At 41.0% G+C, this 25307-nt stretch overlaps 1 protein-coding gene across 1 annotated transcript; it reads left to right on the top strand.

Annotated features, from left to right (window-relative positions):
- The first annotated feature begins 3803 nt into the window (after positions 1 to 3803).
- mrap2a (melanocortin 2 receptor accessory protein 2a) lies at positions 3804 to 24758 on the top strand. The gene is made up of 3 exons (XM_049583835.1): positions 3804 to 4109; positions 7044 to 7143; positions 22408 to 24758. Exons 1-3 carry the CDS (start codon positions 3989 to 3991, stop codon positions 22814 to 22816), a joined length of 630 nt encoding a protein of 209 aa, XP_049439792.1. The 5' UTR covers positions 3804 to 3988; the 3' UTR covers positions 22817 to 24758.
- Positions 24759 to 25307: the final 549 nt, after the last annotated feature.

The raw sequence follows: 25307 nt of genomic DNA, 5'->3' as shown, positions 1-25307 counted from the left end.
TAGTTCAGGGAAAACTGGATGTGCAGACCAGTCAAGAATATGTTCAAACGAAGTCTGTTAAACTGGTCGAAATGTTTTACTCTTCAAGCGCTTTTTAGATTGCAACTATCAGAAGTACATTACTGACACAGCAGAACATTCGCTTGCATTCTGAAGCAGAAAATGTTTTTAAGCCTTTTTTATCCAGAGGACTGGTCGAAGGTCTGCTGAACAACAGTTAAAGGTTGAGTAACAGCAGCTACCCTGTGAGTGAGTCATGTATCTGACCAGGCTTTTTAATATTCATCGCAGCTGGATGCAGCAGGTCTAATATCTCAGAGGGGATTTCTGTAATGCACCTGTGTTTTCCCCAACGTGCTCAATTAGATGAACCCAGCTGCTGCTGTGCATTAATCACTGAGGAAGAGCCCAGCAGGAGCAGAACATAGCAGCAGCAACTCAGTGTCATGATTACAGTTCATACTGACTGAGCTGGAATGGACAAGTATAAACACTTCTGCATTCATTGATGACCTGAGCATTCAATAATGTAGTAATGTAGTGTGTACTGACTGTAAGCTGATAAACTGAAGCTACATGGTAAAAGCGACGTTTTTTTTTTTTTATGTGATCTCAATCCACCAGTCTGTTTCTGAAAGATGAGCAACTCAAACATTTAATGTTTTTAAGGGAAAGTTCAGATTTTTTTTTAAGTGGGATTGTATGGGGTACTTATCCATAGACAATATATTACATAGGCTACAGTAGATGACAATCAGGGCACTCCCAGTTTGGAGAAGCAGGCAGGACTACTGCCACAAAAGCAAAGCAATGTACTGCTGTGAATGGGAGGAGCAACACAATGTATTTTAGCTACTTAAAAAAGTCCCACCTAAAAAAACCACACAATATCAGTTTAAGTGTATGCTATATTTAGAATATTTTCACCGCTTTATCTTACTGTCAGCCAGTAATTTACAATGAGAAAATGAAAAGTGATATCGCGCCTTTCAAAGCCAGACTCCATTGAGAAAAACAGTGATTTAACAGTGTTGAACAGAGGAGCTGCTGGTCTACCACTGCCCCTTCAGTTATTTTGTTTGTGTTATTATGTGACTTTGGTTGGTTTAGATTCACCAAAGTCCCACAATTACAAAAAGTAACTAACTGATCAAGGCAGTGGTGGACCAGTAACTCCCGTGCTCAGCAAGCTACAATTACTGTTTTTGCCAATGGAGTCTGGCGTCTTTGACGAGATCAATCAATCAATCAATCAATCAGTCAATCAATTTTATTTATAAAGCCCAATATTACAAATCACAATTTGCCTCACAGGGCTTTACAGCATACAACATCCCTCTGTCCTTAGGATCTTCACAGCGGATAAGGAAAAACTCCCCAAAAAAACTTTAACGGGGGAAAAAAATGGAGGAGGGATCCCTCTTCCAGGACGGACAGACGTGCAATAGATGTTGTACAGAACAGATCAACATAATATATTAACAGCAATCTGTATGACACAATGAGACAGAAGGGGAGACAGAGACAGAGAGAGAGAGAGATGCAGGACAGACAATAATGTTAATAGCTTACAACAACATTAATTAAAGTAATAATATTATAATTATAATTCTGGCTACTGTGGTACAATATGTTGAAAGTATATATTAATATCTGATGGTATACATATGTGACAATAATCATATGTGTATAATAACAGTAGAAATGTGACTAATGATAACAGCAGGAGGAGGCATCTGGCAGGACCACGGCAGCAGCACAACCACACACGTCACGCTATCTAGGCACCGCTGCAATATGAGTTAATCTGAGAGACAGTGGAGCACAAAGGCTCCAGAGAAGAAGCCGAGTTAGTGACATGCAGTTACAGGACATGAGAGAGAGAGAGAGAGAGAAGGAGAGAAGGTGCCCGGTGTATTATAGTGGGTCCTCCGGCAGACTAGGCCTAAGTCAGTCTAACTAGGGGCTGGTACAAGGCAAGCCTGAGCCGGCCCTAACTATAAGCTTTAGAGGAAAGTCTTAAGTCTAGTCTTAAATAGTCACAAACATCTTTATAGATGGATCATTAATAAGCAGTTCCCTAATAATTCCTAATGGTAGGTAATCAAGAGTTAGTTTTTAGTTTTTTGAGAGTTTTTCTTTTTCTTTATTATTTTTGAAAATAGCAACATTTGTCCTCCTCATCCTTTTCCATGCTTTTCATCCCAATTTCTGACAGACAAAGGCTAGATAATCAGAATCCAAACACAATTTTATTATTAGAGATACCAAACTTCAACGTTCTATCAAATAAAATTATTTGGTCATATATGTAATTGTTGAATTTGTTGAAGGTTTAATTAGTTCACTCATGAATGAGGTCATACAGGTCAGTTGACTTAGATAATGTAAAATCAGGCAAAGGCTGTTCACCAGCATTATTTAACCTGGAATTGTGTTTAAATTTGGATGTGTGTGACTTTTGATCTCATAATGTCAAATATATTAAACCAAAAGTGAAATGTCATCTTAGTTACATTCCCCACAATGTATGACTCAACTTTTACAGAATTGTATTCCTTTTACTCTCAACATAATCAATAATTCCAGCTTTACCCAGCACATCCTGGCCCTGAATAACAACATCACAGAGACTCTTATAGTAACACCTAGACACAAACCCTGAGGGAAAATCTAAAGATCCTGCCAGCTGAACAAGCAAGGCCTCCGTCACCTCCCCGAAATGCATCTCAGGACAGAATAATAATGATATACAGGGGAATAGATAATAGAATCCTCTCTGGCACAATATATAGTAGAAAAACAAACACACATTATTCGGGCTGTGTATTGGCAGAAATCTGGCGAAACAAAACATTTCATAATACAGGGTTATGATTCAATATATTGCGATATATTGTGATACAGTAAGCAAATGGATATATTGAACATTTTTAAAATCTAATTTCAGGAATACTGTCACTGTATTAAGGACACTGTTGCTAGTATTGTCATCTCACAACAAGAGGGTTCCTGGTTCGAACCCCATGATGGGCAAACCCCTCTGTGCAGAGTTTGCATGTTCTCCCTGTCCCGTGTCAGCGTAGGTTTTCTCCGGGTGCTCTGGCTTCCTCCCACAGTCCAAAGACATGCAGGTTAATCGGGTGACTCTAAATTGGCCGTAGGTGTAGATGTGAACGTGAATCTTTGTCTATCTCTATGTGTCAGCCCCGGCAACCTCTCCAGGGTGTACCCCGTCTCTCACCCAATGTCAGCTGGGATAGGCTCCAGCCCCCCCCCGATCCCAACAGGATAAGTGGTTCTGGAAAATGAGTGAATGAATGTCACAGTATTAAGGCCACACCACCATACACATAAAAAGGTTGATTTGACAACTTTTTGTGCAATCAAAGCAGAAGGAACATTTCTCTATGTCAGTTTTTGAGAATCAATACAGTATACCAAAAATCGTGATACTCAAGTGTGTTGATACTTTCTTACACCCCTATACATTTGCACTGTTCAGTCACAACACAATCACACATTCCGAAATGTAAAATGTAAACAAGTACTGAAGCTTCAAGTGTGTGTGGCTTCTACCAGCAGGTATCTATTTATGTGAATAGAGGAAGGTTGCCAAATGATTGAGCGGATACACACTGTACTGTCAGGGGAAATATAAAGTGAAATTTATTTCCTTCTCTAAAAGCTGTCAGCTTCCTGTCACCTAGTTTTACATGGACAAAGAGAGGAGAGGAGATAGAAAGAGAGAGAGAGGGCATGCGCAGGTGGGGTGGGGGTGGGGGGGGGCTCCACAGAGGGAGAGAAAGAGAGTGTGTGTGTAAGTGTGTGTGTGTGCGCGCATGTTGCTTTGAGGCTCAAAACCAATGTGTGCCATCACATGCTGAGATGATGCGAGATGTGAGTCAGATGCTTGGAGGAATCTCAGAGCCTCAGAGGAAACTGTCTGTAGCTCAGTCTGGTACCCAACTCTCTCTTTTTCTCTGAGATGTCAGGTGCTGACAGTCCAAATGGCACCGGTGCGTCTCCAGTCCCGGACTATGAATGGAGATATGAATACTATGATGACGAGGAGCCAGTATCTTTTGAAGGACTCAAGGCACACCGCTGTGAGTAGCCGTTTGTTTGTACCTCTCTGTAAAACTGAAGTGAAAGTTACCTTTGTCATCTCACTGCCATAACCTACTGTTATGTCATCTCTGGAATTTTAGCAGCAACCATGTTTCCTCACTTAGATGACCATTGTAATAATAATAATCATCATCATCATCATCATCATCATAGTCATAACAATAACTAGAATTACCACCTCGTTGTTATATGCCTCTGTGAACCAGTCAAGTTTCTCTTACAGTTTACATCCATGTCTGTGAAAACATGGATGTTTCGCACACATCTTCCCCTCAGCAGCACAGAAGATACAATCAGCACAGTTACAAGATTAGTGTCGCCAATTCAGTATCTAACAAACAAATTAACAAATAGATAGATAACAAATGTCCCCCTTCTGTTCCTGAGATATGCTGCTGTGGAATGTCCAAAAAAATGTCACAGTAAAGTTGGCCTTTGACCTCTTGTATATAAAATGTCATCACTTTATCATTTTATCCTAGTAGACACTTGTGTGAATTTTGTCATAATTAGCATATGAATCCTTGAGTTATGGCCAAAAACTGGTTTTGTGACATCACAGTGATTTTTGACCATCAAATCTAATCAGTTCATTCTTGAATCTAAGTGGATGTTTGTGCCAAATTTGAAGAAATTCCCTTAAGGTGCTCTTGAGATGCCACATTCACAAGAAAGGAACAACCCAAAAACATAATGCTTCTAGCCATGGCTATTGCTGGTGTGGAGGCATAATAACATTGATAATAATAATAATAATAATAATGATAATAATAAAGAAATAAACAGGACCAGTGTTGTATCGAAATGTGTTCCCCCATCAATATGTGTTTTTTTCTCTGTTAATTCGTAGATCCCACCTCGGTGGTTAGAGTTAGGGCTGAAAGATCTTTCCCAAACCAAGTAGTTTTTAATGCCTAAACCTTACCAGTGTTTTTGAAATGTAAAGTTTTAACATATCCACTACATATGACCATGGTTTGTGGAAATGCACAATGCCAACATTCTTTCTGGCAGTGGGTATGTGATACTTGAAGTGTATTTTGCTGATAATACTCATACTTTAATTAAAGAGACACTTTTAAAGCAGGGCCTTTACTTGTAATACAGTATTCTTACACTGCAGTACTTTACTTTTGAGTAAAGGATCTAAATATTTCCTCCACCACTGTCACTGAGCAGATGTTTTGGAAATTGGTCACATCACGAGCTATATCAGCATATGAACTTTGCTAGTTGTCATGACATTGTAAACACTTTCATTTTGTCTGAGCACTTTAAGGACTTCTTGTCTATGTTTGCTTAATAAACGGTTCATTTGTGTTTGGAGCCTGAGGTCCAGAATGAACTTAATATGAACCATCTACAATTACATTGCAGGAGTTCAACCACTACTGCACTGACTGAATCAGTTATCCTGAATGTTTGAGAGATACATAATGCATTCCCTTGAAAGCATGTTAAATTCTAAGTTGTTAAAGATGGAACACATTGTCAAACACAACTTACAGTGACATGTTTATTCATGACCCTATCCATTACTTTACATATCTGCAGTGCTTTGCCTAACTGGCTGTCCATCCATTCATTCATCCAACATTTTGGTCTTAATAAAAATCTCAGCATCCACTTGTTGCACTTTTGCCCTTAGATTAAGATGAATGTCACTGGGCTTGGTTTGTATCACAGTATTAGGGTATACCATTGTATTTGGAAATCCTGACAGTATGATTTTCAATATTGTCAAAAATACAGACGCTCCCCTTTCTATTAAACTGATGCTGAGATGCCCTATTAGGATGTATTATATGTAGTGCACAGTACGTGCCACCAGAGGTCAGTCTGGTGTAACAAGCAGCTGAGCAGAAAAACACGTGACTGCGAGTGGTGGGGATAACATGACAGGACTGTTACAGCCACAGCAGCAGAGAGAGACTGCAGGGGGAAACAACATATTTTCACATCTAACTCTGTGAATTAAGGGTTTATTTTTACCAGGCCAGAGATGGTGATTGTTGGAAAAAATTGACTAACTATATGACTACCAAGGCTAACTAAGATGAAAGTTTTATTTTGTTATATTGAGCATGAAAGTGTTTTACCAGGAGTTAACAAGGCAATAAAGCTAATATTAATCTCAGTTTGGTGAAAGAGAGAAACTTGAATTCTTTATTTAATAAGGAAAATGGGTTTAGGAATATTAACTTTCTTGATGTTTTGTGAGACTATATTGTTTATTTATCAAACTTATGGGGGGTGGGTAGAACAGCGACAAATACAAATACCGTCATGTGACATTTCAGGAATATATACATATATATAGATATATATATATATATATATATATATATATATATATATATATATATATATATGTATATACACATATATATATATATCTATATACATATATATAGATATAGCATGTTTAAGCTCCCCAGAGGAAGAACCCTTCCCATTTTGGACACTCCATCAATTTAAGAAAAGCTCTACCATCAGATCAGACTGTCAGCTTTGATTACAAAACATCCAATGGCTGACTTGAAATTTGTTGTGAATATTAATGGTCCCCTGAGGAAGAAGCTTATCTTATTTCATTACATGTTCTCTAGTGTATCTGTGTGAATTTATGCACACAATGTGGTATTTCACTTCCTATCACTAACCTGAGGGAACATGTCTGTTGTGTCTGGGGTGCAAGCTATGTGATTACCTCTCAATATATGACTGTAACTGCTGCAGGATATTGATTTCATTTAATATGTGTGTATCATCTCTTTCAAATCATTGTATCATGGTTACTACGAGTATGAGTTTTGTAATGAGGTTGTGTTGTCAGAACACTGAGTCAATTTATCACCACTGTCATCAGGGATCATATCCTACATCTTTTTTTGTTTCTTTTAATCTTATAGACTCTATAGTGATTGGCTTCTGGGTCGGCCTGGCTGTCTTTGTCATCTTTATGTTTTTCCTCCTCACGCTTCTGACCAAGACTGGAGCTCCACATCCTGAGTGAGTCACTGCAACAGTCACCACTGTTAAATTCAAAGTATTACCAAAACACCTAATACAGTAGAGTAAAATTTGGTAACAATTCCAACTGAGAGAATGTCATCACAAAGATATGAAACCTCAAGCAGAAACAATGGTATCAAATAATAATATGGAAGACTAGCATTATGAGAAGGTCTCTGTTTTTCAGACTATGAATTGTCAAGGACTCACAGCAAGACCAGCAGATGTTTGGTGTGTGACGGATGTAAAAATATTGTATAGCTCAAAGAGCACACATGTAGGTTTACAGTTTATCACAATGGCTAACTTAAATTGCTCTCTATGAGTTCACCTTTTCAAAACTCCACAGTCAGCACAACAGATCTCACAGTGGACTTAAGTGTGGATCCCTTTTTATTGCTTTGACAAAATGCATTCAATCACCACATTAGTCAAAATGCATGACCTGTTCTTGCTCAAACTCAACCACCACCAAAACTCTGTGTATTTACACTTCATTATGTTTGCATGCTATTGTCAGTACTGTGAAATTTACATTCAAAACATACCTAAAAAGATATTTTGGGACACTGAGTGCCTATTTTCATTCCTTTTTCATCCACGGAATGGGGTTGCACACGAACATTGTCGGAACCAAAAAGGACAGGCTGGAGTGAGAGTCTGTCTCAATGGGATATTTAAAAAAAAAAACAGGTTTGTGCATTGTATCCTTGTCGAGTAAGAGCAGGTGTGAAGTGCTGCTGGAGCACACAGGAACAACTCCCCAGCACATTTATCTAAAAATGACAAAATAGAACATTTGCAGTTAACATAAACCGATTGAAATTCACATCCATTTTTAAAGTGCTTGCAGATCCAATAGTCAACAAAGCATATGTCATGCAAGAGAGAAAATAAAACCAAATAGAATGATCAAAGTTGTCATATTGACATCTGAAGAGTGTTGATAGATTCATGGCCTCTACTCATACATTGAGTAACAGGCAAGAAAACATTCCACCTTAAAAGCTGACGTTAGCTGCATGCGGTAGCCTTTGAATAGCACAGTGTATTAAATTATATTTTTCTCAGTTTCTAGCTGCTGTTAACTGGTAAAGATGAAGAAAACACCCTTTCATTTTACAGTTATATAGTTCACTAATGTATGAAAGACTTGCTACAGATCAGTGTGCTAGGTAACCCAAGTATGAAATGGTTCTATTGGTACAACTTTTCACCATGGAAATGGAAAAATACCCATTCTAATGTGTACTGAGCTGAACTGAACTGAACTGAACTGAACCTGACGTCTCGGCGGAAATGGGGCTTTATTCTCCACTGGTCAACCCCCTAAAGGAATTGTTTTCCTGGTGAAGATGAAAAGTTTATGACCACCAGCCACATGACCAGATGTCCCTCTTGGATACAATGAATGCTGGTCACCTAGACACATCTGCTCAAGATTGTTGAAGACATACAAAAAGATTGTCTCCTGGTGTGTTGCAACAGAGGACAGAAGGTGTGATGTGGATGAGTTCTTGTGGCTAAATGAGGGTTGACTGCTGTTGGACTTCTATAGCTGTCCTATACAGGCATGTACAGTGAACATGTAGTTTTGTATTGTTACCGGAATTACTTCAGTTTCATTTTGTGTACATTGATTTACTCCATGCAACAGTGGCAAAACAAACTAGGAGCCATCTTGTGCTTTGATCACTCCAGTCGCTCACAGCAATCTGTGACTTAAAACAAATGTGAGCCAGGGGTCTGAAATAGAAGGGCAATGGCCCCTTCCCTACTTCCAGCGTCCCGACCTGGACCTTACCATTTTCAAACTCGGCTTTCTTTGTAATCTCTGCTGCTGTTTGGCTCTGTAAATGTAGAAAATTGAAATGTGTATGTGCAGCTAATGCTGATGGAGGGCATCATCCTGCTGGCTTATTAGGAGCTCCAGGAATGAGAGTCAATATGAACTCTGCCACCTGGGTGGTGATGTAAAAATGAAGCCACTAGAGGAGGAAATATATTGTTTACTAAGCCAACACTGACCTCATGCAGAGTTTAGACAGGTCATGTTTGCAGATGTAAAAGGGGGGAAAAAGAGAAGGATTCTAGGGGCCCATGATTAAGAGGGGCCCAGAGAGGCCCCTAATAAAATTATAATACTGACAAAAAATAATATGACACTAAGTTATTAACTAACTTATAATCACAAATATATTTTATTTACAATGTACTGGTAACAATAACTTTATTTGTTTTGGAAACATTAACACCCCCCCCCCCCCCTCTCTATTTATGTAAAATGGTTCAGTCGACTGAATCAGCTGCAGTGCATCATAATTTGTCACAGACAGCGAGTAAGGAGGCAGAGACGGCAATATGCCTAAAAAATCAGGTAGCCAAAAACGGAAAGAAAGGAAGCTAAGAGAGGAGAAAGAAGCAAAAGGTCAACAGTATGTCACCCAGTATTTCAAAAAGCAAGGTGGGTTTGTTAGTGGTTCATGTGGTGGAAAGTTATGGAATATTAACTTTGTCCCTGGTCTATAGACCAGGGACAAAGTTAATATTCAGAGGAAGGTGATCATTTTAGTTAGGGATGAGCAAGCAAACAATATTTTTAATTTTTTTTTTGCTGAGCGAAAAAAAAAAGTCTAAAGAAGTTAATAACTTACAAATTATGGCGAAAAGGTAGTTTCTTGCAACCCCAGAATTAAGATAAAAAGATTCACAAACGAAAAACACTTCTGGTTGCTGATAAGTAGTGTTTAACTTTTGATTTAACACTAAAAATTAAAACCCTCTGCACGAACTGCAGCGCAAGCAGACAGATGCTCGACTCAGAGCAGCATGTGTCACTGACACCAGACTCAGAGTGCAGCGGACCGATGACCGACCACCATCAGCATATTATCTTACATCAATAAAATCTATTTTATCATTATTTTGAGTCACATTGTTGAAAGAATTTAGTTGTCTGTGTTCAAGCAGGATAATAGGTCTCCATTCATTGCACGTCGGGCTTTCTATTTCCTTTTCGGATATGGTGTTGTGTTCAAGGCCCCCCCAAAAAACGGGAGAAAAAAAAAGGCCAAATATTTGATTTTTTTTTTTTTTCACAATCGAATCCCGTGCCATTGAACGAAGCTTCGAAGCTTAGAATTTTTTGGGTCAGCCCTATAACGTACACTCTACAAAGCCAGGTCCAGGATCCTCTTCAAGTTTGTCAGGGAGGAATGTGGAAGTGGAGGAAGAGATTGTTCTTTTTTCACAAATATGGGAATGATAGTCAAAAATACCATGAAAAAGCATAGTTTTATGTAAAATAGCATCAAAAAATTTTCGGCGGCCTCCCAGCTGGCTGTGTATTCAGCACAGTAAACATTATTTTCATGGGGCCCAAAATCCCTGGCGGCGCTCCTGCTGATACAGTCCTTTTTCAAAACTGTGTGTTCACTCATAGATAAGCTTTATCCCTATCTTTATTCAAGAGAGTGGTCTATCAGTTTGAGAGCATTATTTATTGATTTCACGCTCAAAAACCCTGCCCTTGCACTCAAATAGCATCTGCTTGCGCTTGGATCTAATCTGTTTCTGCTCAAACTGTGTGCTTGCACTCAGATACCATGTTGCTCGCACTCAGATACCATGTTGCTCGCACTCAGATACCATTTGCTCGCGCAGATTTCCTCCTCCAGCTTCGGCTTTTCTCCCTTTCTTCTTAAACTCTTTCTGTGTGCTCGCGGAATTTCTGCTCTCAGATTTCTTCCCTGCACTTGGGTTTTTTTGTGTAACAACCCTGTCAAAATCCCCCAACCAACAGAATGCCAGATTTACTGTTGACCAATGAAATGATCCCTGCCTCCTTGTGGGCGTGCTCGCTTTAGTATTAGAGCGTCCCGTCCGGACGGGTACTCTTAAACCGGGTTCATCCACTCCCACCCTCCAGGGCTTTATTAAATGTTCTTCTCTTGCTTCCTTTACAACTTTTGGAATAAAGGGACTGTTCATTTACACACGTGTGTCATATATATATATACATACATATATATATATATATATATATATATATATATGTATATATATATATATATACATATATAGATAGATATAGATATAGATATAGATAGATATATTTAAGCAATATCACACGAGAGGGTGTGATGTTGTAGCCTACTGTATATCGTCACGGCTGTGATTCGGTCATAGAAGACAATTACAGACATGACGATACAACATCACGACCTCGAGTGTGACATTGCTTTTATACAACAGTTCAACAACAGCTTAAACAGCAATGCTGAGTAGGGAAATGTTAACAAAAGGTGATGAAATAAATTATTTAAGTATGTTATGCAGCTCCTCGAAAAAAAAAAAAAAACAGTTCCCCCAGTCTGTTGCCAGGCAATGCAGCACACACGCCAGGAACTCACAAGCTACTTTGTATTTACATTGATCTGCAGCTGTGTAACTTCGTCCAGTTCGGCTGATGAAACGTTGGCAAACCTGGATGTTGGCACAGCCGGATTCAGCTTCCACTCTCCCTCATCCTCATCAGTACCTCATCAGATGATCATTGACAATTCCTGACCGTGTTCGCTTCATTTTTGCTCCTCGCCAGTTTGTCGAGGTCAGCTGATGTTACACAAACATACGAGGTCTGCACAGAAGTCCTGGCTTTCCTTTTCCTCGTACTCTCCTGACGACCTCTCATAATTTAATTCAAATGTAATTTGGGGGAAAATATCCATCTTCTTGGTGTAACGCTATAGTGTCAGTTTGCGTCAATGTAGCAAGTGTGACAGTTTATTTATATTTATAACACCTGTGAGCGGAGTGATTTTACTGTTACAAGTCCCAGTGATGTCATACTCTACATCTGCACTCACGGAATGCCTCTCGTCCAATCAAATTACTCGGTCAGAACTAACTGTTGTATAAATAGATACATAGATATAGATATGTATATATCTATATATATATACTGTATATATGACACACGTGTAAATTAACAGTCCCTTTATTCCAAAAGTGGTAAAGAAAGCAAGGGAAGAACATTACAACAGTAAATCTGGCATTCTATTGGTTGGGGGATTTTGACAGGGTTGTTACACAAAAAAATCCAAGCACAGGGCAGAAATCTGAGAGCAGAAATTCCGCTAGCACACAGAAACAGTTTGAGTGCGAGGAGAAAAGCCAAAGCTCGAGCAGGAAATCTGTGCAAGCAACATTGTATCTGAGTGCAAGCACACAGTTCGCTAAAGTGATCTTTTTTATTTAAGAGTTATCCCACTTTGGCATTTTTTAACCTGGGCCCCGTTTCCTGTAATGGAAGCACACACGTTGATTAAAAATTGTTATTTTTGCAGAACAGCTCAGAGTGTTGTTTGGCGAAAGTACAATAACTGGAGTGGTTTACAGAAAATGTATTTCAGTGTTGTCTTAAAGATTATTAATATCATGGATGGTTATTTACCCGATTTCAAATGAGCCTCAGGCCTTTTAATTTTTACACCGACATTATTAATGACGGAGTATACGCATTAAAAGTGGACGAGGACAGAGAGATAAAAAGGCAGCAGAGGTTTTCATTATACTACATATTCATCACATCTTGCTGATGCTTCTTGTTATCACACTATCACCTTTGCGGCTGTAACACCACAAACTTCCCTATAGTAGTAATAACAGATGATTATCTTATTAGAAAAGAGTGTGTATAGTAGCTTGCACAGGTCAGCGCGAGGCGGATGGCGGCGGCTGGCAGGGGAGAGCGAGCGCGGACTGTGAATGGACAGGAGATGGCAGAGGGAAGTGACGGGTCAGGAAATGATGGGATGGAATTAGGTGGCAGGAGAAGTGAAAGTTGGAAGGTTGTGAAAGGGGGGAAGGCGAAGCGTAAACGCAGGAATAAGGGACAGGGAGGAATGAGCTCAGCGTCGGAAGAAACAGATAGCGAGCAAGCAAGAGAGGACGAGGAAGAGCATAAAGTAATCATTAGACTGGAGCAAGAAGGTGCCTCGTTTGGTGAGTGGAATCCTGTTCACCTTACCAAAGCAATAAATAAACAAGTGGGAGATGTGAAAAGTGCGAGAGTGTTGCGCAATGGAGCACTGCTGATTTTTTGTAGAGATAGTGCGCAGCTGGGGAGAGCCATCAGGGTGGATAAAATTGAGGGGAAGAAGGTGGTAGCAACGCTGGCTAGGAAGGGAGGAGGGTTCACTCGAGGAGTAATCTTCGGTGTGCCGTTAAGTATATCTACTGATCAGATAAAAGAAAATGTAAAGGGAGCGAAAGTGAGGGAAGCAAAGCGCCTGAAAACAACCCGTGAGGGGGAAAGATGTGACAGTCTGTCGGTTTTGGTTACATTTGACGAGGAGCAACTCCCTGATAAAGTGTATATAGGGTATATGAGTTACGGTGTGAGGCTCTATGTGCCTCCGCCATTGAGGTGCTTTAAATGCCAGAAGTATGGGCATGTTGCAGCAGTGTGTAAGGGGAAACAAAGGTGTGGGAGATGTGCTGGGGAGCATGAATATGGGAAATGTGAAAATGGAGCCAAGCTTAAGTGCTGCAATTGTGGAGGGAAACATACTTCTGCATACAGGGGATGTGAAGTCAGTAAGAGAGCAGCAGAAGTGCAGCAAATTCAAACATCACACGGGGTCACATACGCAGAAGCGGCCAGGAGGGTGAGGGTGCAGGCAACTGAAAGTAATGCCAGGGCGACAGAAAGGCATGAAGTGAGAGCACATGAAGGCTGTAAAAGAATTAAGGAAGACACGATTATTGTGGGGAAGAGAGATTTCGTACTGTTTATGGTTGAAGTGATTAACTGTACAGCACAAACGGACAAAAAAACGGAAAAAATCAAAATAATAGTGAAAGCAGCAGAGAAGTATCTGGGACTGGAGGCCATCGGGTGGGAGGAAGTGGAGGACCTTTTGAAAGGAGGGGCACTCAGTTCACAGATTCCGTCACAACAGTCATCAATATGGGGTGGGGGATCATCATGGTCCTAAGTATATTGCAATGGAATGCAAGAAGCCTCATAGCTAATGGGCAGGAATTTAAGAAGTTTATTTCTGGGTTACAGGACAAACCCAGTATAATCTGTGTTCAAGAAACATGGCTGAGAGTGCAGTGGGATTTTGTACTACATGGGTACACGGCTGTAAGAAATGACAGGAAGAATGGGACAGGTGGTGGGGTAGCTACCTTTGTTAAGGATGGAACATGGTTCAATATTGTTCAAATAGGGACAGAACATGAGGCCATACAATTAAAATTTGGACAGGAAGGTATGAGGTAGCGGTTATTAATTACTATAACCCATGCAACAGATTGAGTATGGATACACTGAATACGGTACTGGGGGATGTGCAAGGGAAAATAGTGTGGTGTGGGGACTTCAATGCACATAGCACTTTATGGGGGAGTGAGAGAACAGACTCAAATGGTTCAATAGTGGAAGAATTTATAGAGGATAAAGGGTTAGTATGTATGAATGATGGGAGGGGCACTAGGTATGATTGTGTACGAAGTAAGGAGAGTGCAATTGACTTAACTTTAATGTCTAATGAGATGGCAGGTGTCACAGATTGGGAAGTGCGAGATGAAATATTAATGGGGAGTGATCACTATCCAGTCATTAGTTAAGGTGGGAGTAGAAATGCAGCGAGAGGAGGAAAGGAGGGTGCCAAGGTGGAAAATTCAGAATGCTAAATGGGATGTTTATCAGGCAGTGAGTAGAAATAAACTTGAGGAGTTACATGAGGGGCAAGGGATAGATGTAGATGAATGGAATGAGAGAGTGGTCACAGCTATAATACAGTCTGCTGATGAGACAGTTCCAAAAGCGTCAGGGGGCAGAAGTGTAAAAAGTGTACCATGGTGGGACGATAACTGCAAACAGGCAATAAAAACACGCAACAGGGCATTCAGATTGTTGAAGAAACAGCATACAATGGAGTCATTAATCCAATATAAAAGGTCACAGGCAGTGGTGAGAAGGACGATCAGAGCAGCTAAACGGGCGTGCTGGAGGAAGTACTGTAGTGGAATAGGGCAGGAGGTACAGCTATCAGATGTTTGGGGAATGATCAAAAAAATGAGTGGAATAAGGAGAAGTATAACAATCCCTGGATTTTTGAAAAAATCAGGGCAAAGTGGTACAGGAGTTACTGTGCAAAGATATATTGAACAGAACTATGCAAACAAGCTATTGATATTTACGGATGGGTCAAAGGATCCAGAGACTGGGCGCACAGGGGCAGCAGTCTACATTGCAGAACAGAGACTGGCAATTAAAGAGAGAGCTACAGATCATGCCTCGGTTTATGCGGTTGAGCTCTTAGCTATTACACTTGCCTTAAAGTGGTTGAAGGAAGGCAGTACTGTGCATGCATTAATAGCGTCAGACAGCTATGCAGCCCTAAAAAGTATTAAAACAATGAAGTCATGTAGACAAGACCTAGTTATGGAGATACATCAACTGTTACATCAACTCCATAGCAGGGGGGGAACAGTCAGCTTTGTGTGGGTCCCAGCTCATGCAGGGGTTGAAGGCAATGAAGAGGTGGACATACTGGCAAAACAAGCAGTCAAAGCGCAAACAATACACAACAATATTCCGCTGGGCAGAACTGAAGGGAAATCAATCATTAAAACACATATGCAGAAGGTGTGGCAGGAGTACTGGGACAGAAATGACACAGGGAGACATTTTTACAGTATACAGAAGCAAGTGGGGGGAGGGCGGGTGTTGGGCAGGAGCAGGAAGGAGGAGGTGGCCCTCACCCGCCTCAGGCTGGGACATACAGGGCTGAACAGCACATTAAGAATAGTTGGTAAACACCCTACAGGTAACTGTAGAAGCTGTAATGAGCAGGAGACAGTGCAACACGTGCTAATGGAATGCAAATAGTATGAAAGAGAGAGGAGAGTGTTAAAAGCAGGCCTGGAGAAAGAGAAAGTAGGATTCACACTAGGGAATCTGTTACAAAGATCAGACGATATTAATAAACATGTACGAAGATATTTGAGGAAAACTGGTTTAGTTGAGAGGATCTAGATTGGGTTTGGAGCGGGTTCCCCCCTCCCATTTCTTTTTTTTTTTTTTTTTTTGTTATTTTTGTTTTTTTTAATTTACTGCTAGCCTCCTGTTCCACACTCCAGTCCGGTAGGTGGCGGCAATGCGCCTAATAGTAGGATGCCAGCCGCCAATCAAAACCAAAAGAAGAAGAAGAAGAAGGAGCTTGCACAATAACTGTCACAGCTCCACTCTTCCTCTCCCTCAGTAGTTTTCCACTCTCCCCGCCTCTGCTCCACTCTACCTGCCAGCCACTCCCACCTCATTAGCCCAGCTCAGCTACAATTTTTTTTGTCTTTGAAGTCTGTTTGAATTAGAGCATGTTACATAGGCCTACAACATTCAGCCTTTCTAAGCACAAAATAGAAAACATGGGATTCGAACTCCGTTGTTGGAAAAAGAAATGAAGTGTGGCCCACCAAAACACCTATGGTATGCTGTAGTGCTTTTGCCTAAAGGCCCTGACACACCAAGCCGACGGTTGGCCGTCGGTCAAAGTCGGGCCGTCGGTGAGCATCTGTCGCCCTAGTTTTTGCGGTGTGTCCCACACCGTCGGCTCTCCGGCGGCGGCGGCTGTTTGGCCAATGGAGCATGTTGAATCAGCGGCGGAGCTTGTCGGTGACAGAGATCACTCTGATTGGCTGTTCAGGTTTTATTTCCTCGCCCCTGTAGCGAGTGAATCTGCCTGTAGTGAAACCGGTGCTAACCGGTGCTTCCTCCTCAGGCTCCACTTCACTCAGCTGCCCGACAGATCTGCTGCTTCTTCCCACTTTAACCTGAATAACAAACCGGGGCTAGCTGTGAGGCTAGCGGAGCGTTAGCCGCAGCATGACCGGAGAGAAGCACAGCCAGTTAGCCTCCGCTAGCATCCCTGCTAGCCCCAGCTCTCCGTTTGGATCCAACCGGACCACTGAGCCCCGGTTTGTTATTCAGGTTAAAGTGGGAAGAAGCAGCAGGTTAGTTGGGCAGCTGAGTGAAGTGGAGCCTGCAGAGGAAACACCGGGACCGTCAGGATGTAAACCACTCTCTCACCCTGCTCTCTCTCATGTAGGCGCAGAACGTATGTGCTACTTGGCCGTCAGATGTAGTCTTTGTAGTGTGTTCAAATGCAACTGACACAGGGCGATGTGAGGCGACGTAGACGACGCAACAGTTGGCTTTCGTCGCTGCTAGTTTTTTGGTGTCGGTTTGGTGTGTCTGCACCTTAAGTCTTTCAATTTGCGTCAGCACACAGCCAGCTCTGTCTCATACACAGGCAGCCAGATGAGCTTATGACCACACCGTCCCTGCACATAACCCTCTATGGAATTATGTTGTCTGTGGGTAACATACCCATTTTTGGCCGTTTACACTCACACAATATATCCTCAATTATGATGCCATACTTTAAACATGTGCCAGGGACCTAAGGAAACCAATAGCACTGTTCATAGACTCCTATATTTCCAAGAAATTTTCTCAATACAATTTTTGGTCTTTCAAGTTTGTTTGAGTTAACCTGTTACATACAACATTCAGCTTTTCTAAGCTCAAAGAAAGGAAAAGGGATTCAAACTCACTCTGTTGTGGAGAAACAAACTATTAGCCATCACTTAACCCACTAAACCACTGACATAACACTACAGTTATTGTTCCTAAGGTCCCCTAATTTGCGTCAGCACACAGCCAGCTGTGTCACACATAGGCAGCTAGATCAACTTGTGACCACACCGTCCACATTCTTAACTCTGTATGGTATCATGTTGCCTTTAGGTAACAAACCCATTTTTAGCCATTCACACTCACATCCTTAATTATGATGCAATACTTAGAAAAGTGTCTGTGCCCTTCTGTACCCTAAGGAAACCAATAGCACTGTTTGTAATTTGAGTACGTTAAGCCTGAGATGAGGGAAACTGAGTTTTACGTTTTTGTGTGGATACCTTATGCACCTTGTGCTTTTAATATATTTAAGGATTCCCTGGTGCAACTGGCTGCATTGATGGGACTCACATCTTCATCATAGCTCCATCTGAGAATGAAGGAGATTATGTGAATCCTAAATCAATTCACAGCATCAGTGTGCAGGTAGACAAGACAATAGGTACTGTCTTTCAAAATTTTCACTTCATAATTAAAAAAGGCCATTTCAGATTATAACATAACATTTCAGTTAATAAATTACATACAAAAGCACAATAACATCATGAATTAAAAGAAAATCTATTTTATTCTCATGTATGAGATTAAGACATATGTCTTGTAAGAAAGTTTATTTTTTGATTTTAAAATTTGGGCAAATGTCTCTACAGTAAATTGATTAGCCAGCAAATACATTTATCCGTGAGATTCCCTGGGGTTTTTTTTTCCCCATTTTTTTTTAAGTAATGACTGCAGCCACAAACATTTTGACTCTATACTATCTCTTGAAGTCTCTGCAAGCTTCCTTTTGTGTAATATACTGCAACTAATGATGGTTATTAGTCTGCACTGAAGGTGATATGTGATGCAGCTCACATCATCACCAATGTTGAAGCCAAATGGCCAGGCTCTGTCCATGACTCACAGATTTATCGTGACTCTACATTGAGCCATACATTTGCACAGGGTAAGTTAAAATTTGATTTTCCCTCCTTCAATAATTGTGGAATTTAAATTTCAAAACTGTAACGTGTACCTCCACTACTCATTTTTACAGGACAGTTTAATGGCATCCTACTTGGTGACAGAGAGTACCCCTGCCTGCCCTCTCTGATGACCCCTTACCTGGACTCTGAGCCTGGACCACAGCAACACTACAACCTGGCTCACTGCAGAATTAGAGCAAGAACTTAGATGACTATTGGCATTCTCAGGGCCCACTTCCAGTGTCTGTTGGCTCAGGGTCACGCCAGAGAGGGCATGTGACATTATTGTGGCCTGTGTTGTGCTCCACAATATTGTTATATTGAGAGGAGAGCGACAACCTCACAGAGACATGACCCAGAGGAAGACCATCCCTACCACCCCACTGATGGGCAGGATGGAAGAGCAGTCTGAGATGCACTGTCTCGCAACCATTTTTCTTAGTAATCCCCTCGTTACCTCCCACCAGTCCCCTGTCAGATGAGATGACAGTGCATTTTTGTTTCCTTAAGCATTATTTACTACTTTCAAATAAACTGAGGACAGACATCATTTATTTCAGATGAGATTTATTTTTCTGTATTCTTCATTTCCTGCAAATAAAGAGACAAATGCTTTAACATTATATATTTGTATATTAAATTGATTTTCCAACAGTAAGAGTAACAGCATGTAACATCGTCCATCTTGAGGTTTAGTAATTTGAGGGGTGTCTGCATGTACCAGCATGTCATGGAGATTGCAGCCTCTGGAATAGACAAAATGTTTTTTATATACATTTTTTGTGTCTATGGTTGTGTTGTTTATACATTTGTATGTCTTGCTATCATACATTGGTATTTGAGGAGGCTGCTGTTTTATCACTTTATTATTAATTTTTGCACTTTGAGAACCCTTCTTTTTGTTGACATTTTGGTATCGATCTCAGCTGGCAAACAGGCTGGACATAAAAAGTTGTCATTTGTGTTTGGCCTTGCCTCACCCCCAGTGGAACCACAGAGAGCACATTAAGCTGTAAATTAAATAGCCACACCACCTGGATTAGCAACGACTAACGGATAGCAAGTTAATAAAGTTACATACACAGTAAACCGCACAGCTACTTGCTCAAAATACTGTATATTTCCAAGCACCAAACATCATCACAGAACATAATTTATGTTTTCAGAAGCTTTTATGGCAAATAAAACACACATTTAAGCATAAAAAGTAAAGTAATTTTTGGCGGAGCTTAGCGAATTCAACCTACCACGAGTCCAGACACAGCAGTGTAGCAGCGCACGGGGCGCATGCAGGGGCACGTCAGTGTGGCGTTCAAGTACACACCCAAAAAAATAATAAATCTCTGTGGTAACATAATACACGTCAACAAACAACAAAATAAGACAGTAAATAACATAATAATGACACAAGTTGACAATAGATTAAATTAAGTACACCTTCCATAATGACAGAAAACAGCTTTTAATGGTAAGTGGGATCACCAAATTATTAACTCGGTTACAAGTGCATGGATGGCGTGGTCACAAGTTGATCTAGCTGTCTATGTGTGACACAGCTGGCTGTGTGCCGACGCAAATTAAACCTTAGGAACAATAACTGTAGTGTTATGACGATGGGTTAAGTGATGGCTAATAGTTTGTTCCCCTACAACAGAGTGAGGTCGAAACCCCTAAAAACTGTTTTCCTTTGGGCTTAGAAAGGCTGAATGTTGTATGTAACACATGTAAACTCAGACTCCAAAGACTAAAAATTGTATTGAGGAAATTTATTATTGACAAAACTTAACAGGAAAACAACTTGCATCCTTCCTGTTTTCAAAATATTCCATCACAACAAATAAGGAACAAAACGTGACTGGGTAATCGTATGCGACATGTTTCCTCAAACACAACTCAAGAGATGACTCAGGCATGTTTTGTTTTGACACTGCAATGAAACAGTAAACAAACTAAGAGGCATTCAGGTGGACAGCTACATATTCTCTTTCTGGTTGAAAGAGATTTGCTGAAAGTCGCCAATTAACATAGTCACAAATAAATCCAGGACGCCAGCCACTGCTAGCTCGCTCAATCATTTCATTTAAAAAATTGTTGTCCACATCAGTGTCTTTGATCAACTGGGGAAATAGGGTCCTGGTTGAAAAATACAGTTCTGCATTTATAAACATAAATTATTCTTTAATGTGCTTGGATGATGGTCCCCCTAAGAAAATCCTGACAAGAGCCAAAACCAAGACAAATTGGATTTTACAGTGCCGAGGTTACACCTAGCAGACAGCCTGTCACTCAAAACAGCCACAGTCTTAATTATGAAATACATTAAGCCTTGATAAATGTAATAAAACACATAGAAATGTCATTTGTACATTTGTCACAAACAGGGAAATTAGGCAAAGAGACCAAAACATGGAGGTCTATGGGGTTGACTTGCTCTTGGAGCCAACTTCAAGGGAAACTTCAGCTTTTGGCACTTCTGTGTTGGCTTCATTTTTGATCCCTGGAGGTTGTCACTTGGTGTAGTCCCAACTAATGGCTTCCTCTTTGAATTGTTCTGCTCCTTCTTTAAACAAAGAGGGCAAAGATTACCATGGTAAGTTTTTGTGACTTGTTTTCTGTTGCCGGCTTGGAGCATTGCTCCAGGGTTGTCAATGTTGGTCTGTCAGTCTGATGGTTTACTACTTGGTTCAGGCTAAAATATCTCAACAAATACTGAATGGATTGCCAAGAAATTTGCTCCAGATAACCATGTCCACCTGTGAATGAATTGTAATAATTCTGATGATCCTCTGACCATCTTGATGTGCCATCATTCAAGATTCATTCAAGTGTCATTCTACATTGCAAGGTTGCACAACCATGCCAGTTGCAATGTTTCCAGCTAGAATGCTTTCTATTGCTCCACTGTAAAAGTTGACAAGAATTTGACATGGGAATTTTGCTTTATTAAGATTCCTTATAACTTCAAATCCAGCTGTTTCTGAGCTTAATGAGCTTTTATGGTAAACAGTTGATTGGAGTTGTTTGGAAACAGCTGCTTATTTACAAATTTAGCGCAAAGGGAGCAACATTATCCATTATCCATAAGTCCAATACTGTGTTTTAGCTCTGTTTTTGGTCTCCACCTCAGGGAAATATCTGGCCCTAGAGCTGCTTAATGCTCCACTGTGTTCACCAGCTAGTCTCTAACTGTGTTTGCCTGCTTTTTGCTAAGTAAAGTTCAGTGAGTTTACAGGGCTTTCTATTTTTCTGAAAACAAGTGCCTGCTGCAGCAGAAAACAACACAATCAGAGTGGTGATACCGAGCTAAAACAGTAATGTTGTGGGTGAGCAGATAAATTAACAAGTGAAATTCACTACAAAGCTCTGTAGAGCAGAGGGGAGCTGCAGATTCAGCTTGTTATTCTCTGTTGGTTCATCACTACACGTGACCCCTTTCACATTGTTTTCATTTGATACCATATTGAGAACAGTTCCTTTAATGATGTTGCTGTTTTTTCAACCCCTTGCAGAACAATGAATTCTCAAGTAAATGTGCTCTGTATTCTCTCTGTGTGTCTGTCTGTCTTTTCCTTTTCATGCAAGCAGCAGTGGACAGCCATGTGAGAAGCAGCCCCGTATGATTGGCTACATGGACACCAACCTCAACAACGGAGCCTCTTCTCCCCACTCTATTGGTCTGGACTCATCCTGCTCTCTCTTTCAGTGCTATGTATCCAAGGAGGGTCAGATGAGCTCCAGAGCCCTGTGGAGCTCTGCTGCTGGTGTGGGTGTGGGTGTGGGTGCATCAGGAGGCAGCCACAGGAGGCCCAGCAGCAGTGCGGAGGAGGGGGGCGGTACACTCCTGCAGGAGTTAACAGTGACAGATAATAGGACTGAGAGAGAAGCCATCTTGCTGGCCCACTTCAATATTCCTAACTGTGTGATCTCTGAGCAGAGCTCAACTGTAGGGGAGGACGACCTGCTGCTGGGGGCAGGATCGGAGCAGCAGGAATGATAATGACCACAGTTATTTGCCATAGGCCTGGAGAGCTGAGAGCAGCTACTCATCAAATGTGATAACTCAGGTGAGAACGGTACTGGTTTGATTTTCACAAAATGTGGATGGATGATGCGTTTACACTTCCATACATTTAAAACATTCACTGACTGGTCCCACATGTCACTGACTTGCTTAAGCAGAAGTCTGTGCTCATCAGAAAATCTTCATCCTCCACCTTATTTATGGACTGTATGTCTTTAATGGTGTGAAATTAGCTGTTGTGTTTGGTTAGACTATTTGGTTGAGAACCACTGATCTACTCTGACCTCACTCAGACTGTCACTATAGTCTTCATCTTAAATGATGTCATCTACCTATCCTTATGATCCAATATCAACAGTGATGTTACTGACCTTAGGAGACTTGTCTCGCCATCTGTAAGAACATCTGGGTGACATACCTCCTCCTGCCCCACCTTTCTCATCTCATGCAAGACCATAAGATACATTTGGTAACTGTGTTCAGTGCAGGTACCTTATGTCCCTGAGATTCCCTGCTGTATATGCTGGTAATGTACGCAAAAGTGCTTATGTTGTTGCAAACCCCTTTCTTTTTAAGGTGGCTTAATTGACTGCATGTCTTCAAGGATGCAGCCTTTTATGTCTCTACACTGCCGACAGTTTTCGGGTTGTCCATACATACGTACCTCCATCCCACTGTTGTGAACACGATATCTCAAGAATGCCCTAAGGGAATTTCTTCAAATCTCGCACAAACGTTTACTTGGACTTGTTGGGATTCACAGGACCATAGATGATTTATCATTTGGTAAAATCATCACTGGACATTTAAAGGCTTTTTCCTCTGCATGCTCTTTGTCTTCAAACAAAGAGAGCAAGGTGACACCCATCTCCACAGGAGGTCTCACCTCCCACCTCAGTGAGACACAAGTCTCACAACTTGATTGGACAGGACTTTTACAGTGACATGTGACTCTGTGATGTCACAGGCATGTAGAAGTTCTGCTCCCTCCAAGCCTTTTCTCTCTCTGGCTCCAGCTGTTGAACAGCTGACACCTCTTCCCGGCTGGGCCTGGAACAGCACAGAGGCCCAGACCCTTGCTCCTTGCCCCAAACCACTAAAGGGAGGGCAATTGATCACAGACTCTCTAACCTGAACTGGAAAGGTAGAGGTGCAAGCACAAGGTTTGCAACTAGCTTTCCAGCAACAAAGAGAACCAAGTGAGTTAGCACCCGGCGTCTAGCTCTGCTAAACCCTGAGCGACCAGCTTCCTCGGAGTTTCACCTTTGGAACAAAGGACCCAACAAAGACTGCGCCTGGAACCATCTTCCCAGCCTTCTTCTGCTGGCTAACAAAGCAGTACGCCACCAAGTGACTCTTTCTCCCATCCACTCAAGGATCGGTAATGTAACAACTGGGCAAAGCTTTATCACAGCTTTACAGGCTAAGCAAGACTGTTTAACTTGTTGTATGTGATTTAATGCTGTTTACTGAGTTATTGTTGTGATAGTTTGCAGTTAGGTCATTGATTAGTTGGCTTCGCCAAAGCTAAGTGTTTAGTTTGCTAATACTGTTCACAAACAGATTCTTGCACACAACTAAACAATCTCTGCACTAATCCAGACGGTTTGCAACACACGTCACATTGACATAGACTCATTAACAAACAAGCTTTCAACAGAGCTACATCCAAACAGGCATCTCAGAGTTCCCGCTTCTTTTCCTTTGTCTTTGTCCTGACCACACGGTCAGACAAACACCTCCCCCGAAACTGAAGCCAGTTTTGATTCGGCCATTTTGGTATTTCTCCGTTGTCAGCCATTTTGTTTTGTAGGCCAAACAGCTCTTTGATCACCACACCCGCCTTTGTCTTTCTCTTTTCTCTCTCGCACACACAACACGCACACACACACACACACACACACACACACACACACACACACACACACACACACACACACACACCAAGCTTGTATAGTTAGTTAGAATTTGTGTGTTTTGGTTTGCTTTGCTAGTTTGTAAATAAATATAATTCTTTGGAATCATACCTGCTGTGAATAGTCAACCTGTGCTGCATCAAGAAATCTGAAATCCTTCAGGCATTACCATTAATTTTGGTTGTTGTCATTAATTTAATTATCAATCAAACTCCAAATTAATAGTTTAGCCTATTTTATGAGACTGATACCTTTAACTGGCTATCATTTTTCCCTTTATGGGAATGGTGCCCCATGAGTTGATTTAATGTTAATTAAGTCACATTATTTAACATAATTAGTAATTATTAATAATACTTATTAATTATTTCCGATAGCCAATTAAATCCCAACATATTTGGTGTTCCTTGGTGAGGCCTAATGTGTTGACCCCAACATTTTGGTGCCTCCCTGTTAAGCCCGAATTTAAATCCTAACAGACTCAACAATGAGCTGATTAGAATTTAGTGGTCATCGGGTCAAAGCTCACTGTGACCTCGTCTGTCGCA

Source organism: Epinephelus fuscoguttatus, linkage group LG8 (genome assembly GCF_011397635.1).
Source record: "Epinephelus fuscoguttatus linkage group LG8, E.fuscoguttatus.final_Chr_v1".
NCBI lineage: Eukaryota > Metazoa > Chordata > Actinopteri > Perciformes > Serranidae > Epinephelus > Epinephelus fuscoguttatus.
The sequence above is the reverse complement of the archived record's forward strand: the minus strand, read 5'-3'. Positions and strand labels throughout refer to the sequence as shown.

What these genes read in the sequence shown, in the direction of transcription:
- mrap2a (XM_049583835.1), top strand. Translation starts at nt 3,989, where the DNA reads ATGTCAGGTGCTGACAGTCCAAATGGCACCGGTGCGTCTCCAGTCCCG. An exon ending in AGGACTCAAGGCACACCGCT is followed by an intron (nt 4,110 to 7,043) that starts GTGAGTAGCCGT and finishes TTAATCTTATAG; the next exon opens with ACTCTATAGTGATTGGCTTC. An exon ending in ACTGGAGCTCCACATCCTGA is followed by an intron (nt 7,144 to 22,407) that starts GTGAGTCACTGC and finishes TCATGCAAGCAG; the next exon opens with CAGTGGACAGCCATGTGAGA.